Source organism: Sporobolomyces salmoneus (assembly GCF_050403485.1).
Source record: "Sporobolomyces salmoneus JCM6883 DNA, S_salmoneus_JCM6883_v1_ctg41, whole genome shotgun sequence".
Lineage (NCBI taxonomy): Eukaryota > Fungi > Basidiomycota > Microbotryomycetes > Sporidiobolales > Sporidiobolaceae > Sporobolomyces > Sporobolomyces salmoneus.
Genome location: NW_027481122.1, coordinates 12,404 through 23,922, shown reverse-complemented (window position 1 = coordinate 23,922; position 11,519 = coordinate 12,404). Strand labels below are relative to the sequence as shown.

Below are 11,519 nucleotides of genomic sequence, written 5' to 3'. Positions count from 1 at the left end.
GATCGTACTTTTATCGACGAGGTGGAGACGAGGGAACCGTGCGAATACGAGAAGCAGGAGAACCAAGTTCGAGCTTGAGCGACAGAGAGATCGTCAGGGTGTGAAGCTTGTGTCGAAGGAGAAACCATGCAACGACCGAGCTTGAAGACCTTGAGACTTACTCGGCAAGGAAAGTAGAGAACTCAATCAACGATAAAAACAAAAGAGTCGAGATCGCGTTTCACCGCGAGCACTCTTTCTCTCAGCACATTCCTCCCTCAGGCCGGGCCTTGACGCATTGATTGCGATCTCTTCCTCTCTTACTTCTTCTACGACTTTCACATACACTCGTGCCGGACACTACACTCTTTCAACCCACACCGACTCGATACACCGAGATGACTCCCCTCTTTCAACTCTTGCTCCTCACCGCCCTCTCCTTTTCGACTCTCGCTCAAGCCGACACAACACCAGCCTTACTCAAGCATGTCGACCTCTCTCCTATCACGCTACAACGCCACAAGACTCGCACCGAACAGAACTCGACTTCTGATGGTTTTGCCAAGGTTAGGCGTTCAAATTGTGTGAAGAGGGCGACTTCCGGAAACCCGAAAGGATCCTCTTACTACTCGGCAGTCGTAGCAGTTGGTGCATCTTAGTGAGTTTTCATCGCTCGAGCGAACGCGACCTGGGGGGAAAAGAAAACTGAACTTTCTTCCCTTGTTTAGCACGGACAACGGTCACAAACGAGATAGCAAATACAGCTCGTCTCTACGAAACTACCACCCTTACGACAAGTACGGAGGAAAATACACAAATGGAAAAGTAGCGGTCGAATGGATGGTAGATTCGTCGGTTTCGCCTGCTCTTCCTCGCGGAGGTTCTCTCCCAGTTCTCCAAGATTACGCGTATGGAGGGTCTGTCGTCAAGAACGGTCTTTCGGGAACGAGCGCGAATTCGCCTGCCGCCGTTGATCAAATCGCTACTTACCTTTCCGACCTGAAATCTGGTTCATTCTCGCCTGGAAAAGGTCGCGTACTTCACTACTTCAACTCTGGTAAGTCTCTCCCTCGAAGATTTCTCAACTGTCGACTGATCTTTGCGTCTCGTAGGTATCAACCCGGTTTCGCAACTTTGGAACAACGCCATGTCGCAAGGATTCTCTTCATCGGCGAAAGCCAACGCAGTTGCTGGAATCTCGGCCAATATTCAAGCTTACTCGACGGCGATTCGATCGATCGCAAGCGACAAGAAAGCTCAAGCGAAACTCGCAGGAAGCGACTTTGTCATCGTCGGAATCCCTCCTCTCGAAATCGTTCCTACTTTCGCGAACCAAGTCCCTTCTTCGGTGTCGAAATCCGACGCCCTCGCGTTCCTCAAGCAGCTCTCGGATCAGTACAACGCCGGACTCAAGAAGATCACCTCAAGTCTCAGATCTCAAGCAACTTCGAGTCGAGTATTCTACTACGATCTCGCTAGTCTCGTGAGTCTATCCTTCGTCTTGCCTCGGCTCGGACAGAACGCTGACGCTCTCTCTTCGTTGCAGTGGTACTCGATGAACTCTTCCCCTTCTTCCTTCGGAATCACTACTTCGCCCGTGACGAAAGCGTGTTACAATTCTTCGACCGGAGGAATCTGCTCAAACCCGAACAACTTCCTATACTGGGACACTCTTCACCCTACGACTTCAGTGATGAAGGTCATGGCTCAACGAATCAACGCTCTCGTCGCAGGTCAATAAGGGGGAAACTGTCGTCTGTCTCTTCGCATAGAATTTCTGTTCTTGGGTTTTTGTCTCGTCTGTCCTCGCTGCATGGTTTGTTTATTTCCCTCTTTCGTTTATCATATACCATGTCTCTCTCCTCTCTTTCTTACGAGCACTGGATTGCTCGCCCCTTTGTTAGCTCTTTCTCCTCTTCTCTCTTTCACGCCCTTACGCTTGCTTGCAATTCATGAATGTCGCTCCAATTTTCGTGAGTCCTGACGTCGCGCTCTCCGTTCAGAATCGAAGCTGCCTGATACGTGGTACTGGCGGAAAGATGTCGGTGATGACTGGGCGAAGCGAACGTTGCGAACTCTTTCACACGAGAACTTCAGCTTGTCGATGTCGGGTACGCGCTTCGGGACGGTCTAGATCACTGAGAGAATGTGTCAAGGTAGAAAGTTAGATGACTTGCAGGGGTGACATTGTCGCTAGGGATCTTCCTCCGTGGAGCGCTCGTTGCGAAGAAGCTTTTCCTCTAACACCGTTTGCAACTTTTGCCTTTCAATCCTTCCTCCACAGTGATAGAGCAATCTGATAATCTCGCTAGTCGACGACATCTGAGCTTCTGGATGAGGGGACGTAGCGACCGACAACGCAGATTCCCAAGCGCGAGTCACCGCATCGCAGGGCGTTTCGCCAGCGTCGAGCCTTCACCTCGTCACTGAGGGCTCTCGACGCTTTATGGTCACTCTCCGACTCTGGAGATTCGATGACCAGCGTACTATGGGACTGGTCGCGACCCGGGAGCAGCGCAAGGTTCAAATTCAAATGCGGTTCAAGCTTTTCGTTTTGGGTTCTCTGAGGTTGCCAGACCTGGTCCTGGTCAACGCGTCACTTCTCACGATCGTAGGTCGCCGTTCGTCCTTATTACTTGACCGAAAACCGTCGCGATGTCGAGAAGCACGGATGCGAATCGTCCTGAGATTGAATCGTTGCGGAAACGTTTTTTCGCTGTTTCTTGTCGGTTTTTGTAAAGATTTTGGAGACGCCTTGATACCAACGTCTGCTAATCAACGTACAGCACAAGCCAGCGAGCAAAGCTGAACACAAATTCGAAAAAAGAGCCGATCGGTTTCGTCACCGTGCAATCCGAGAAACTTTTCTCTCCTTTGCTCTCTTTCTCACGCGACAACTCAAGATCGACAATTCTTCTCTCGTATGCTCACACGGTCCTTCAAAGGCCTTGCCGAGCCTATCTCGCGCCCTCGATTCGCACCAGGACTTCATCATCGATTCCCTCAACAATCGATCATCCGATTCGCAAGTAGCGTCGCGAGGCCGGCGACGAAGAAGGCAGGAAGGAGATGGAAAGGGTTAGCTACTGTTGGAGTGATTGGAACGGGCGTGTTCCTCTACGATCGGTATGAAGGAGCGGAAGCACTTCGGAGATCATTCCGGACTTTGGTCTTTGGAGTCAAGCTGGCGATCGACTTCAAGTTGAACTTCTCTCCCGATAACCCAGAAGGAATCGATGCTCTACACGAACGGACGGCAGAACGACTGCACAAATTGTGCGTATCGAACAACGGAATGTACATCAAACTAGCTCAGTCTGTAAGCCCATTTCTCGAATTCCGTTCATTTGTACGATTTTGGAGAGTGTATTGTTCGATGGAGTCGCAGGGCGATCCGAGCAAGACTATAAACTGACCGATTTTGCTTTTTCAGCTTGCGATTCAAGCCGCGATTCTCCCGAAACCCTATCGAGAAGCTTTCGCAAACGTCTTTGACGCGGCACCTGCAGTCGACTGGGAAGAGGTCGTAAAGGTCTTCGAGGCAGAGTTCGGCTGTCACCCCGACGAAGCTTTCGATTCTTTCCAACGAACTCCGGTCGCTTCAGCTTCGATAGCCCAGGTCCACAAAGCTCGGTTGAAGGTTGTCAATGGGAAACCTTGGAAAGATGACGAGGGCTGGGTTGCGGTCAAGGTGCGGAAACCTTCAGTGCCGAAGCAGATGGAATGGTGAGCGAAAGTTCTCTTTTCTACGATGCATCTGTTCTTGAGCTAATCGCCCCCGTTCTCGTCTGAAGGGATCTCTTCTGCTACCGAGCATTACTATGGAGCTACGAGAAGCTCTTCGATTTGCCTGTCGCCTTCATCTCGCAATACGTGACGGAGCAAATGCGAAAAGAAGCGAATCTCGTCACGGAAGCTCACAACGCCGAACGAACTGCGAATTACCTCAAGAATGAATCGAACCTACGGAATCGAGCGATGGTACCGAACGTGTATTGGGATTGGACAGGAACTTCAGTCATGACAGCCGAGTAAGTGAGATTCTCCTCTGTCTCGCTTGGCTTTGTTGCTTATTTCTCGTCTCATCTGTGTATCAGCTTCATGCAAGCTTGTCGATTGACCGACAAAGAACAACTCGCCAAGTACGGACTCTCAGTGAAAGAAACGATGGACGCCGTGACGGAGCTTTACTCGGCGATGGTGTTCAAGTGGGGCTTCGTTCAGGCGGATCCTCACCCAGGCAATATCTTGGTTCGACCTCATCCGAAACGACCCAAGCATCCGGAGATCGTCCTCATCGACCACGGACTTTATGTCGACATGCCGCTCGAGTTCCGATATCAATACTGTAAACTCTGGAGATCACTCTTCGTCGGAGATGTCAAAGCGATCGAGGATATCGCAGTCAAATGGGGAATCAAGCGAGTATTTCTCTCTCTACCTTTCATCCCTCGAGTTATTTCTCGCTAATACATTTCCTTCAATCTTTAGACGGGAGAACAGCGATATCTTTGCTAGTTTGACCCTGTTGAGACCTCACAAACTCAAGAAAGGTCACGAGGGAGAACAGACAGAAGCGGAGAAGAAGTTTGGAGAACAAAGTCGGTACGAGCAGCAAGTGGGCTTGAAAGCGAGAATTAAGACGATGCTCGAGAGCGAAGAGTTGATTCCACGAGTAAGTCCAACGGTTCATTCCCTCTCAATCCTACGCTTTGGCTAACGACGAGTTCTCGAGTAGGAATTGATCTTCGTCACTCGCGGACTCCGAATGCTTCAAGCGAACAACCAAGCGATGGGAAGTCCTTCGAACCGAATCAACATTCACGCCCACTACGCCGCAGACGGTCTCGCTTCGTTCACTCCCGCCGCTTCGAGATCGCTCACTCAAATCGGTTTGAAGACGTATGCGATCGAAAAGGTCCGACTCGTCATCTTCAGAGTCGTCTTATTTGCCGTTGATATCGGATTCCAGATCACGAGGTTGAGGAGCTGGATCACGGAGAGGATGGGCGGGAAAGGAGAAGGATTGGAAGATCTCTTGCAACGCCAAGTTACTGTGCGTCGCTCTTTCTCCTCTTTCTTCGCTGCTTCTACTCACCTGCCTCCTTTGCGCAGGACATGGCTCGTAACGAGTTCGGAGTCGAGTAAGTCTCTCGCGTCGCTTCTCCGACTATTGGATTCAGAGCTGACAACGTTTCTTTGCGATCACAGGCTCGACGACGCTGCTTTTTCTGGTTAGACCTAATTCCGCGTTCTGCGCCTTGTATCCTTTTACTATATAGCTTAGAGCTTATCACAGACTATCGCCTTGTTGTCATTCTATCAAAATGTTGGCTACGAGCCTCGAGCTGGCGAACGAAATCGAGAAGAAGTGGATCACTCACTGCCCAAGCTCAATCGAAATCGACGCAACGTGTATCAACTCGTCATGCTGTACATTCGAATGATGAGCACTTTCGAATGAGCAATAGAACGATCAAATTAGTTTTAGTGAGTGATGCTTTCGAATGAGGTCAAGACTCCCCCTCCAGATCTGATCTTCGGATCGGAATCACTGATCCGTCGATTTACATGTGGCGGATAGAGTGACCTCCTTCCTCTCTCTACTCTTCTCTCCTTCCTCCATACTTCCAAGCTTCACAACTACTTATCTAAATCCCCGCTCAAAGCTGAACCGACATGTCTTCCATCACTGAGAAACTCACTTCCTTCGCCGAGTCCATCGCGTACCCCAACAAAGAGACACACCTAGGAGCGAACGAACACGATGCGGCTCACGGTGCGACCCTCGTCGATAACAAACCTGCTGAAGGAGTTTGGGGTTAGTCTTTCTCAGCTTTGCTCGTTGCGAGTCGAATTTCGACGACGACGACGAGAGTTGACTTCTTGCTCTTCTGCAGATCGTTTGCACGGTGAGAACACTCTGCGTCAGATCAGGGCTCAAGGCGACTGTGGCCAAGGAATGGAAGACGGACTCGGGGGAAAAGCAACTCGCCATCAGGTTCGTGTCCCTAATGTCTCCTCGTCTGCCTTCTACATGTATACCTGACTCTCATTTCGTCTGTAGGAGGAGGTAGCGGAACGATCTCGCCTCGCTCGTGAAGGTCTCTTCGAACCTCATAAAACCCACGACGCTTTGACCAACCTCTCGGAAGAACACCGCGACGTCGCTTCTGGTTCGAAAGCGTTCGGTGGAACTGAAGAGGCTAAATCTGCGATCAACGAATCGTTAAAAGATGGAGGTATTGGTCGACAAGTGTTGGAGAACCAAAAGATGAACTCCTAAATTCGCTCTCTCTCCCTGTTGTATAGCATCTCTCCCCATCTCTTTCTCCGTTGTCCATAGCAAGCAGTATCCATTGTTACACAAGCACTTTGTTCCTTTAGCAATTCCAATCAAGTTTTCGATACTTTCCCCCTTTCCTCCTTACTTCGAGTCCCCAGCTTTGACCTCTTCTACCTTACCGCTCCACTCTTCCTTCTCCTCTCCCGTCGCAGTCACTCCCGACAAATCGGCTATTCGAGAGCGAGTTAGTTCTCCGCTCTCGGAAGTGAGTCGAGCGCGCGAACTCACCTTGCCCCTCCAATTCTTTCATCAATTCCTCGACCGTTTCCTGCGTCTCTTTGAGCTCTCGACGGAGTTTCTCGTTCATGTATTGTAGAGATTCGATTTCGAGAGATTCGAGTTTCGGGGCTCTCCAACTCGGGTCTCCTCCTCCTCCTCCTCCGCCGTGTCGTTCACCTCGTTCGCGATGTCCTCGTTCGCGATCTCCTCCGTTGTGGTGAGTTGGGTAGAAGTGATGGTTTGAATCGTTGTTTCGTGGAGCAGAGACTCGCGTCGTATTGACCTGCGAGATAGAACGGGCTTAGCGATCCAAATCGAAAAGAAGAGACAAAAAGAACTGACGGATTTGGGATACGACTCGATGTTTCGTTTATCGCATTGACTCGGTAAGAACCCTTCGACGTAAACGTCTTCGCATTGTTTGACAAGAGGTGAAGTACCCAAATCGAGCAGTTCTTGTCGAGTACGGAATCGGACGAAATTGAGCTCGTTCGACGAGGATTCCTTCGATTCGACCTTGTCCGTGGCGGTACTTTCGAGTTTGAGTGACTCCCGAGTACGTTGAGCTTCTTCTTCGAACTCAACGATCCTTGCCTTTAATCCCTCATTCTCCGCCTTCAATTGTTCCTTCTCACTTTTCTCCCTCTCGAATTCCACTTCCTTCTCCTTTTTCTCTCCCTCGAGTCGAGAAACTTCGGCTTCAAGTAGTCGAATCTCCTGAACGATCTCTCCACAGATTTGATGGTTTCCACCTTCCGTTCCCTTCCTTTCGTAAGCGATCCCTTTCTCATTCGCTAAACGTTGCCATCTATCCGCGAGACTAACTCCCTCCTCCAACTTGTTCTTCTTCTTGTCGTCGTCTTGAGCGATAGTCGTAGTCGTAGTCGAGGCGAGAGGTTGTCCTCCTCCTCCTGCAGTTTTCGATTCCGACTCGAAATCAATCAAATTCTCCATTTCCCCCTTGCCTACCTTCCCCTCCTCCTTCTTCGCATTCATCGCCATCGTCATGGTCATCGTCGACGGAGAGCTCGGAGTCAAAGGAACTGGTAACCCATCCGATTCGTCCGAGAGTAGATCGAACGTCGTCGGACTCAACGTCGCAGATCTCGAAGGTGGGAAACTCCCTGGGAATCTCGGAACCTCCGGTGAAGCAGACGACGATGCAACCTCCTTCTCCTTCTCCTGCGGTTCAGCTTGAGTTCCTTTGTCGAATGAGAGTCCTAGTCCAATCGGTTTCTTCTTTTCCTCCTCCTTTGGGGTTTCTTCTTCCTCCTCTGCGATAGTCTTTGGAGTTGAAGTAGAGAGGGAAGAAGAAGAAGCTTTCGTCTTCATGAACTTGTAAGGGTTCGTAGGAGGAGGAGGTTTGTAATCCGGTGGTGCGTGAATCGAATAAGGTTTCTTGACTTTCACAGGACGATTCGTCGGACTAGTTGGAGTCGAAGGAGAGGTTGGAGCTGTTCGTGAGTGAGAACGAATGAGGGAAGAGGGGGTTAGTCACTGAGAATCGATGAGAGCGGAAAGTCCGACGGAGGAGGAGAGACAAGGGAGAGGAAGAGAGGGGTTTGAGCTTACTCGATTCAGAGGTAAGAGTGGGACTCTTGAGATCTCCTTCGGTTCCACCCGTCGACGGGGACTCGGTGGTAGCAGTGGGAGGAGTGCTAGTGATGGAGGAGGAGGATCCAAGGTCGTTCGAAGGTCGTCGAAGCGAAGGAAGTGGTAAAAGGGGAGTCGTGGGCGAACCTTCTGAGCGTTCATTGTTCGATTGGGTGGAGATCGCGTTCAGGGCAGAGACGAGAGGTCGGTAGTTGATCATTGGGGGAGAGAGGGAAGGTGCGGAAGGGGACAAAGGCTGAGTCGAGCGAGAGTTCGAGGGAGATGAGGCGGTCGATGGAGAGCGACGAGAGAGTGGATGAGTCGATGGGTAGCGTGGATCCGACATAGTTGAACCGAGATAGTCGAGGTGAATGCGAGGGAAGGGAAAGAGGGAGAGAGGTGGGGAAAAGAAAGAGGGAAAAACTCGAGAAACTCACCACTCGCGCTCTCTCCTCTCTCCCTTAACTCGAGCGTGTATAGAGAGAGAGAGAAGAGAGGAGATAACCTTGCAAGCTGAACAACGATTGTAGTACAAAAAAAAAAAAAAGAATGACTAGAAATCCTTCCCCTTCTATAGTTTCGCAGCTTTCTCCTTGATCGCTTTGATCCTTAAAACCTCTCTCGCAACCTTTCCAGGTCTCCTCAAACTAGCCCCAACTCCCAACACTAATGTCAAGAGGACCAAGCTACCCGCTTGATGAGTCGCGGCTAAATGAGTCGGGACGAGGTACAACAGAGTCGAGATTCCTAGCGCGACTTGGAGAAGCGACATGTGAAGAGAGGCTTTGATGAGTCGGTTCGTAAGAGGTGGGAGTTGATTACGGATCGAAGGTCGACGAGTTACCCCGAAGAGTGTCACGATCGAGAGGAAAGTCGTATAAGCCTACGAGAACGCAAACGACGAGTCAATAACACGTCTGCCGAGAGAGATAGTGTGACGAGAGACTTACGAGCATTCGATGATCGAATTGAGCGGTAGTAGGGTTCTCAAACATGTTTCTCCACCATTTATCACTCTTGTCTTCCTTTCTCGCGTAGAAATCTTTGTAGAGTTCTCCCATTCCGGGAGAGAATCCATCTCCCATCGTGGGCCATTCGTTATAGATCAATCCAGCGTCAAGTCCAGCAACGAAAGCACCTATGAAACAGGAGAGAGAGAGAGAGAGAGAGAATGAGCAATTCTTCGTAACCAAAGAAAGAAAGGTGAAACGAAGTGAGATGGCTCACCTGAGAACGCAGTCAAGAAGACCAATCCACTCAACGCCGTCACGGCTACCCTTAATCTTCCCGCCGTTGTACCCTCCAACACTCTCAAGCTCTCTCCCACTCCGTTCATCTTACTAACCCCCTGTCCCAGCCTCGCGACCTGCCAATCCCTCTTCACTCCCAACCCCATTCTCAAACAAAGTGCGAACACACAGAAAGCCATCCCCAAATGCGCCGCCAATCTATACTGACTAACTCTCGGAACTCCTCCTAAATCTTCTACTGATTCGGCATCGAGTCCACTCTTGACCATGTACCAACCTAAAGCACCTTGACCACCGATGAGGGAACCGATGCCGAGTAAGGGAAGGAGGGCAGTGCGGGAGAGTTGACGTCGGTAGAGAAAGTAGGGGAGGGGGAGGAGGAAGGTTAGACCGATGAGACGTCCGAGCATGCGATGGGACCATTCCCACATGTAGATTCGTTTAAAGTCCGATAGAGTGATGTGCTGATTATTACTGTTCAATCGTTCAAAAGCCTCCGTCAGCGGCCGCGGATTCGAGCGAGGAGAGAAGGGAGCACAGAGGACGGTATTTACATTTTCCATTCAGGAGTTTGACGATATTTCTCAAACTCTTTCTCCCATTCTTCCCCGGTTAAAGGTAATCTCATGCCTGAAATAACGTTCCATTCCGTGATTGATAGACCTGATTCGGTTAGACGAGTCATTCCTCCGACGATTACGATGAGGAATACCATTCCGGCGACGACGAAGAGATACTTCGAGACGAGGGGAGTTGTCAGACGAGGGAGATCAGAGTTGGTGGATGATGAGGACGAGGAAGAGGTTGTGGAGTGGGAAGAAGTCGAACCGGGAGTGATGGATGCGGTAGAGAGGAGACGGATGCGCGAATGCACCTGAGCTACAGGGGAGGAAGAGGGGGAATTGAAAGGTCGTGTCCGTAGTGTCGATAGGAGATTCTACGGGGGATAAAAGAAAAGGAGAGTCAATCGCTGCATCGATCCAGAGGGAAACAGTGCTCGGATTTTAATTGCCACAAAACGAGGCTCGAACAAGCTCCTCCCGGCTCACGATGATCCCGTCTCTGATCTCCCAGCCTTATACCAGCTGCTCGCCAAGAGGGAGCAACCGTATCTGCACAGCAGGAAAGAGACAAACGAGACTCACTGTCGACCTCAGATCCGAGAACGACCTCCTCGTTCCCATCAATTCCCTCTGTCTCATCCATACACCTCTCAACGCACTCCTATCCAATAACACTGCACTCCGCGCAGCTCCCGTAGTGAATGTCCTATTCGATGCCGGAAGGACGAATCGCAAGTTTCCGAATTCCTTTCCCACCGTCTTCGTTCCGGCTTGTCCGAGGAGTGGGGCTAAGAGGGTAGCCAGGCCTTTCGGTGGCATCTCTGTATGAGTGTCGATTCGATCTGAGAGTGGTGGGAGGAAGGAAAGGAACTTCGAGATCGCGGAGAGATTCTCTTGAAACTTCTCTCTCGGTTCGATCCGCTCTATTTCCGATTCCATACCTCTAGCACACCATGCTACGAACACTGTTCCATGAATCGACTTCGCTACTCCGCTCAACTCCCCGTCGTTTCATTTCGACCTCGCTTCCTCGCCTCTCGACTTCCTCCTCCTCTGAGTCTCCCAGCCTTTCCGACGGCGAACAACTCCTGAAATCTAAACTCGAGGAATCCCTATCTGGCGCATCTGTCAAAGTTCAAGATGTTTCCGGTTCGTTTCTCTCCCTTGTCCCTCTCTCCCTTCTCTGCAGCAGCTGATAGAGGATTGGGTGAGAGGGCATCTAGGCGGTTGTGGTTCATTCTATGCGATTCAAATCGAGCATGAGAGCTTTAGGGGGTTGAACACGATCAAACAGCATAGGATCGTGAATCAAGTGTTGAAGGATGAGATTAAAGGGATGCATGGACTACAGGTGAGTAACGCTTCACTTTCCTGATAGGAGATATGGTGCTGATGCAGGCGATGGTGCGATGCAGTTGAAGACGAGCGCTCCTCAATAATGGTAGAAGAGTTGAATAAAGTTCCGGATCATTGTTGTAACATCTCTTGACTTGACGCATCCTCTGCTGCGCGAGAGCGATGAGCTGGACTACAAAGAGCAAGGCTTCATACGTAGCAGGGACGGGCGGA

General features: G+C 50.5%; 6 protein-coding genes across 6 annotated transcripts; 4 read left to right on the top strand and 2 right to left on the bottom strand.

The window, feature by feature from the left end:
* Nucleotides 1-377: 377 nt before the first annotated feature.
* On the top strand, nucleotides 378-1,720 carry JCM6883_000524 (uncharacterized protein; the record flags this gene model as incomplete). The annotated part of the gene is made up of 4 exons (XM_076633586.1): nucleotides 378-637; nucleotides 708-1,036; nucleotides 1,092-1,462; nucleotides 1,526-1,720. The coding sequence occupies 4 exons, from the start codon at nucleotides 378-380 to the stop codon at nucleotides 1,718-1,720; spliced, it is 1,155 nt and encodes a 384-aa protein (XP_076486397.1).
* A 1,182-nt stretch (nucleotides 1,721-2,902) lies between these two features.
* Nucleotides 2,903-5,218, top strand: JCM6883_000523 (ABC1 kinase family protein; the record flags this gene model as incomplete). Its single annotated transcript, XM_076633585.1, has 8 exons — nucleotides 2,903-3,298; nucleotides 3,413-3,705; nucleotides 3,774-4,010; nucleotides 4,077-4,400; nucleotides 4,471-4,654; nucleotides 4,718-5,035; nucleotides 5,095-5,123; nucleotides 5,191-5,218. 8 exons carry the CDS (start codon nucleotides 2,903-2,905, stop codon nucleotides 5,216-5,218), a joined length of 1,809 nt encoding a protein of 602 aa, XP_076486396.1.
* Nucleotides 5,219-5,658: 440 nt separating this feature from the next.
* On the top strand, nucleotides 5,659-6,265 carry JCM6883_000522 (uncharacterized protein; the record flags this gene model as incomplete). The annotated part of the gene is made up of 3 exons (XM_076633584.1): nucleotides 5,659-5,800; nucleotides 5,880-5,980; nucleotides 6,047-6,265. 3 exons carry the CDS (start codon nucleotides 5,659-5,661, stop codon nucleotides 6,263-6,265), a joined length of 462 nt encoding a protein of 153 aa, XP_076486395.1.
* A 141-nt stretch (nucleotides 6,266-6,406) lies between these two features.
* JCM6883_000521 (uncharacterized protein) lies at nucleotides 6,407-8,483 on the bottom strand (the record flags this gene model as incomplete). Its single annotated transcript, XM_076633583.1, has 4 exons — nucleotides 6,407-6,495; nucleotides 6,554-6,827; nucleotides 6,887-7,998; nucleotides 8,117-8,483. 4 exons carry the CDS (start codon nucleotides 8,481-8,483, stop codon nucleotides 6,407-6,409), a joined length of 1,842 nt encoding a protein of 613 aa, XP_076486394.1.
* Nucleotides 8,484-8,708: 225 nt separating this feature from the next.
* On the bottom strand, nucleotides 8,709-10,769 carry COX15 (Cox15p; the record flags this gene model as incomplete). Its single annotated transcript, XM_076633582.1, has 5 exons — nucleotides 8,709-9,020; nucleotides 9,088-9,275; nucleotides 9,365-9,861; nucleotides 9,942-10,324; nucleotides 10,533-10,769. 5 exons carry the CDS (start codon nucleotides 10,767-10,769, stop codon nucleotides 8,709-8,711), a joined length of 1,617 nt encoding a protein of 538 aa, XP_076486393.1.
* A 134-nt stretch (nucleotides 10,770-10,903) lies between these two features.
* On the top strand, nucleotides 10,904-11,389 carry BOL3 (Bol3p; the record flags this gene model as incomplete). The annotated part of the gene is made up of 3 exons (XM_076633581.1): nucleotides 10,904-11,099; nucleotides 11,174-11,301; nucleotides 11,366-11,389. 3 exons carry the CDS (start codon nucleotides 10,904-10,906, stop codon nucleotides 11,387-11,389), a joined length of 348 nt encoding a protein of 115 aa, XP_076486392.1.
* Between the last annotated feature and the right edge of the window lie 130 nt (nucleotides 11,390-11,519).